Here is a 6,192-nt window from a genome sequence, read left to right as displayed (position 1 = left end):
TCTCCAGCCCCCCACCCCCTGATTCTTGTAATTTTAGGTGACATTGAGGACTTGTGGTAAAGTTCTCTGGATTTCTCTGAGTCACCAGTAGAAAATATGTTTGTGGTCTCAAAAAATTGCATGGACGCCTAATGAGAAGGACAAGAAATTAAAAAATGGATCGCTTTAAAGTAATGGACTCGCTTGAAAATTATTGCTGCAAAAGAGAAAAAGGGTGAGGCAGGCAGGCATTAAGTCGCCGTTGGTGAGGTTTTTCCTTAATGGTAGTAAATTAGCATTTTTAGTCTTACTTTATGCCCATTAACAACTCAGCTGTGATTCTTGTGGTTTTTTTTTTTTTAAGCAGCACCGTTTTCTTTAGGTAGCTGGTGTTACGTGAAAATTGTGTTAAATTATACACTCCAGAAGAGATGCTCCTTATCTGCCCCCTCCTGCTCTCTAAAGAGCTGTCAAGATGCAAGTAGAGAAGAGCCCCAAGTTTCCTGTTTCATCTCGTATTGTTCGTTACCTGAACGCAGGAAATCAAAGGGAATTAAGCCATCTAATGGCACGCTGCCCTCGAAGCTCTGGGGTCCCTTGTTCACAGCCTGGCTGATCTTTTTTTTTTCTACATTTCAGAACATTTGCTTAGTGCGGAGTTTGTGACTATTGAATAGGAGTAATAATCATTTATCTGACTGGGTAGCTCAGTGGTTTAGATAGCGGGCTGCAAAACCAGAGGTTGGGAGTTTAAATTCCCGCTGGGCATCCTGGGAGGACAACCAGCCTATGTGGTCTTGGGCAAGCTGCGCATTCCTAGGGCGCCCCCAGAAGAAGGGAATGGGAAACGAATTCTGAATACTGTCTGCCTAGAAAATCTGGAAGGGGCCGACCTAAGTCTGAATTGACTTGAAGGCACACAATTATCATTATCAATAATGATAATAACAATGACACCAACTTTGGAGAAGGCTATTAGGCAAAAAAATGACTCCCTATTACTGTTTGTTATGTTCAATAATGAGTCCATTCACAGTTAGTACAAGAGGATTAAAGGTAAAAAATATATTCAGCAAACCCTTTAAGAGTGATTACTTTGTGTAGTAAGTTGCAACTAAAGTAGGTGGATTTAGTGATTCAACTCCTCTGGCAATTCCTTTGATTTAATGGCCCACTCCAGTTGTGACCAGCTATGTTCAGAAAGAGGATTTCAGCCATTATTTCAAATATACATATTGACTGGAGCTGATTTCTTTATTTTAGCATTTCTTTACCTTAAAAATATACATCCCCTCTTACTAACTCTTGAACTTGATTTAATTCTAGCATTGACTGTAGGTAGGGTTAATAAGAAGAAATGTATTTTTTTTTCAATAGAGATTTTAGTTTTGACATCCAGTTTGCACGTGCTCTGGATATTCTTCGTTGTCACTTGTTATGTGCAACTTTAGGCCCGGAGCCATCCATCTTCTCACATTATCTTCCATTTGCTCTAGAAATTGCAGGTTGACCTTCAGAACATCCAAGCAAGTTTCTCCCAGGTTTCTGAGCTGGCAGACAAAATCACTCAGCTGACTGAGCCCACAGCACTGCCCCTTGTGCGGGAGAAACTACAGCCACTCCAAAGGGTCTCCCGGTTGGGCAAGATGCTGCAGCTGAAGGAGAAGGAACTCCAGGTATGCCTCTGAGTTTTGTTTCACGGTCAGCTGCTATTTGTAAGTGTTTTTCAGGACAGGGAACAAAGAAGATCCTTTTATGATTTTTCCCTAATTTGACATTGGAAATTGCCCTCCAGTATGTCACGCAGGTGCATTTTAATGCAGGTAGCATCCATATGTGCATCACCCAGTTTCCATAAGATGCAGTGTTTTGATTTCAGTGTTTTCTTTATTATCTTTTCAAGTTACCATTTACAATTTATTGCACTCATTGCAGATTAATAAGCTATTAGTACTACACCACCACTTTTAAAATGATCCAGAATCTGGCCAGACACGTTTAAAGTTCAGCGTTTTTTTAAAGCACTTTCAAGTTCCCTTAGTTTCTCAGGATTATCTTAAGATCAGCAGTATTTAAACTTTTCATGTTTGCATCAGTGGAATTTAATTCTTATTTACCAGCATGGGGCATTTTTAACCTCAAGTGCAAAGTAGATGGGTGGGATAAATCAAATAAATAAATAAATAAATAAAAAGGTCACATTTTGTTGTCAAATTCTCTTAAACAAGACTACAACATTGTCAGCTTGATAGGTATCAATTTCTCTTTCCAGCTTGGTGTTTTGCAACTAGAAGGTTTTGAAAATTGTTTGGAAAAATTGGAAAACCACATTAAAACATCCGAAGAAACACAGGGCAATCTCAGTGAAGAAGAAAAAGATTCAGATTTGCTCATGGTAAATTCACTTCCATACAGTTCTCGCAGCTATTATAACAAGATTTAGTTGTGATTTATTAGCAGTGGTGGAATTCAATAGAGGGCTAAATAACTTGTGAAGTGGTTGATCTTATCTTTTATGGGTTATCTTAACATTGCCTCAAGGGTTCATAGTAGTAAGAACATTCTTCAGCATCTAGATCTTGGATTGCTTTCTTGCCTTAACAAACAATCCCCTTCTCCAGGAGCAGAAAGAATGTAGGATGGGATTTAACTGGGATATATCTGCCAGAAATTGAAAGTGTTACTGTTTGGACTTCCAGAAATCTAGTGGGAACAAGAACAAAGAACAACCACTGCTTCTTTGGCTGGCCTTTTGCTATCCACTTACCTCTCAACCTTTATTCATTCCTTGCTTTTGACTAGATATTTGTCCACTACAGAGAGGTGTATTTAGATGATGTATTAGAATTTTTTGATCTCCCATAAATATGTATATTTCCCTATTTACCATTTATAGTATGCAATTGATAATCGACTGTGCTCTCTGAGTCACCTACTTTCAACACTGCTTAGCTATTTTTCAAATCATGTGACATTCTATTAATATCTTGGTTTATATGCAGTCCCATTACAGTGGTGCCCCGCTTGACGGCGATAATCCGTTCCGTTAAAATCGCTGTTAAGCAAAATCGTCATCAAGCGAAAGTAAAAAACCCATTGGAATGCATTAAAAACCGGTTAATGCATTCCAATGGGGGAAATACCTGCTCGTTTTGCGAAGATCCTCCATAGGGGAAGCCATTTTCGATCGCTGTCTTCCGGAAATAGGTCCGGAAAACAATGGGAGGCTATTTTGAAAACCGGACAATCAGCCATAAAGATCGTTGTGAAGTGAAAAATCGGTTCCCAAAGCAGGGACCAAATCAACATTAAGCGAAAAAAACCCATAGAAACATCATTTTGCGATCGCAAAATGGTCATCGTAAAGCAATTTTGTCATCTAACGGGGTTGTCGTCAAGCGGGGCACCACTGAACACTGAGTATTCAGGCCCGATATACTGTGTAGTATATCCTCAGCCAGCATGGAGCTCCAGATCAACAACAGCTAGAGACTGAGAAGCACTTGGTTAAACTACTGGATCTGGTTGGGGGGGGGGCAATGGGTTCAAAACCTCACATGCCATGTGAGATTTTTGGGGGCACCCATTCTCTCTGGCCCAATCTACAGTCTTGAAATAACTTGGGTCTCAAGGACCACATTTCCTTTTATGAGCGTGCCCAGGTGTTAAGATCAGCAGGGCAGACCTTTCCCTCCATCCCACCACTTTCAAAGGTGCATCTGATGGGGACACAGGAGAGAGGGCCTTCTCTGTGGCTGCCCCCAGACTCTGGAACTCCCTCCCACGGGAGGCCAGCCTAAGCCCATCTTTGCTGTCCTTCCACAAGCAGGCAAACACTTTTCTCTTCAGGCAAGCTTTTCCTGAGTGACAGCCTATCTGAGAGAAGTTTTTTTAATAGATTGTGGTCCCTTGTTGCTTTGAGTGTGTATGTTTTTGGTATTGATTTTGCTTACTGCTTTAGTGTGATATTTGTTTGATTCTTTTTTAATGTACTGTGTACTTAATGTTTTCAGCTCTTAAATATTCTCTTTTGCTGATGTAAGCCACCTTGGGTTCTTTTAAAAGAGAAAGGCAAGGAAAAATATTTTAAATAACTATATTATGGGTTTGGAGGAGGATAAGGTAGCCCCTTCTTCTGCTGCACTGGGGAAGTGGGAAGATACTCGTGTCAGTAATTGATGACGAATTCATGAATTGTGCAGAAGACAGCCAATGTTGAATCACCAATTCATGGCCAACAACCTTTTTGTCTGCATTAGGCAGGCAAATCAGTAGACCTGCTTTGCTCCTTTCATTTAAGGGAACAGTGGTTCCTACACACAGCATAGGAGACATTTGCCAAGAACGCAAAGCACCTGGCGTTTCCAGCATTGTCCACCATTGCTTTTGTCCTTCTCAGAGCCAGTTCCTGGGTCTCGTAGCTTTGACACCCGAGATGGAAAGTGTGAATGAAGTCAGCCTCAGGTTGCCTCTCAGCGACTTCACTGCCAAGAGGTTGCAGAGCCTGAACTGGCAGTGGTCCCAGAAGACAGCCATGCTTCTGGAGCAATGCAGGTAACCTTCTCTTCCTAAATCAAGCTTTACTATTAATGATCCTGATGCATGATGTGCAACGCTCTTGGCAGAAGGCCTGTCTTTTGGCTGTAAACTCCCCTGGAGTGTTTAGTAAAGTCTTCATAGCATCCTGCACTTGGGTCTCAGCATAGGGGATGTTTTCAGTGAGAGAATGGACATGATTCGGTGCACAGACATTCCACCTAGATTGTGAAACAGGTTGCTTTCGTATCAAATTGTTCTGAGGAATTGTCTCTTGGACACAAAGCACACAAAAATAGACCCCATAAGACCATAGCAAGAACTGTCCTTAACCTGATGGGAGATCCACTCCGTCCAGTGTTCTGTGTCCTACAGCAGGCACAGGAGTACATCTGGAAGGCCAGATGTACCCTACCAGATAGGGCATGGAAGCCACAGATGTGCCATCATCAACCAGTGAGAGAGATATTACATGGGAATACAGAGTACCCTACATAGCACTGTAACCAACAACCCTTGATAGAGTCGTCTATGAATATGACTGATGTCCCTTTCAGCTAGTGACATCACCCCATCTTGCTGCACTGAACATAACATTTAATGGGCAAACTCTTGTTGTGCTTCTGGGACAACCAGCTGTCCAGTTCACTGGTAGAATTGCTTTGTGGATAGCACGTCCGTTTTGACATTATTGGAGGTACAGCCGATGCAACGTTGAGTTGTGCCTACATTGTTCTGCAGCAGGATTGTACCCTTTATCTCTGGCATGAAATAACGTTTCCTTCCTAGGTATGAGTCTTTGCCTTGGAAGGAGGCCACCTTCTAAAACTCCTAAAAATTGGAGTCAGTCTCTCATTTCTTGTTTCCCATTGCATGTTCCCTTCCAACCACCTAGAAACCATACACCTGGAGCTTCAAGACAAATTAGTCTTCAGCTAGCCTTCAGCCTTTGGTTGCAGAGTTACAGATAGTAAAAATATTAATACTGCATTGGATCCAAATGTACTTTGATTATAGCCACTTAAATCAATGAGAATTAACTGGCCAGACTCTTACTGTGATTTTACTGCAGAACAAGTGAAATTGTTTTAGCCCTGGGGGTGAATTGCAGCTAATTTATGTTATGTGCCAGTCACATGACCAAGTGCAAGACCCAGCATGCAGGCAACACTATGTTAATTACCTGAATTTTGGCACTGCAACTTAGGCAGTTCCAGTTATTCTGGAGTAAAATCCCAATAGGATTCTGGTTGTTGATTTCAGCACATCTGCTCGTAAAGATAACTATGTATGGAGCCAGTCTACTGGTTGTTGTTGTTGTTGTTGTTGTTGTTGTTGTTGTTGTTGTTGTTGTTGTTGTTGTTGTTGGTAAAGCCATATAATAGCATTTCCTTCCTTCCTTCCTTCCTTCCTTCCTTCCTTCCTTCCTTCCTTCCTTCCTTCCTTCCTTCCTTGTACAGTGAACTGCAGGACATTAAGTCAAATGACAGGACATTCTGCCAGCGATGCCAAACCTGGGTACAGTTCCTAGAAAGGACAAAGGAAGCTTTAAAGGAGAACGTGGCGGGTACACTAGAAGAGCTACGGGAACAGCAGAGAGAATATGAGGTAATGTTTCTGATTGCTTTGGCTCGGATCCAAATGAGGAGACTGGGCAGATTAAGTACTTTGAAAGGG

General features: G+C 41.7%; 1 protein-coding gene across 2 annotated transcripts in view; it reads left to right on the top strand.

The window, feature by feature from the left end:
• The window catches only part of SYNE2 (spectrin repeat containing nuclear envelope protein 2), a 294,996-nt gene that overhangs the window by 225,570 nt on the left and 63,234 nt on the right, over positions 1-6,192 (top strand). For both annotated transcript variants that reach the window (XM_078383714.1, XM_078383713.1), the window contains exons 87-90: positions 1,476-1,655; positions 2,252-2,374; positions 4,379-4,533; positions 5,976-6,123. In XM_078383714.1, the coding sequence (XP_078239840.1) occupies positions 1,476-1,655; positions 2,252-2,374; positions 4,379-4,533; positions 5,976-6,123 (606 nt within the window). The remainder of the gene's footprint in view (positions 1-1,475; positions 1,656-2,251; positions 2,375-4,378; positions 4,534-5,975; positions 6,124-6,192) is intronic.

This window comes from Pogona vitticeps, chromosome 1 (genome assembly GCF_051106095.1).
Source record: "Pogona vitticeps strain Pit_001003342236 chromosome 1, PviZW2.1, whole genome shotgun sequence".
NCBI lineage: Eukaryota > Metazoa > Chordata > Lepidosauria > Squamata > Agamidae > Pogona > Pogona vitticeps.
Note: the sequence above shows the minus strand (reverse complement) of the source record. Positions and strands in the feature narration are given on the sequence as shown.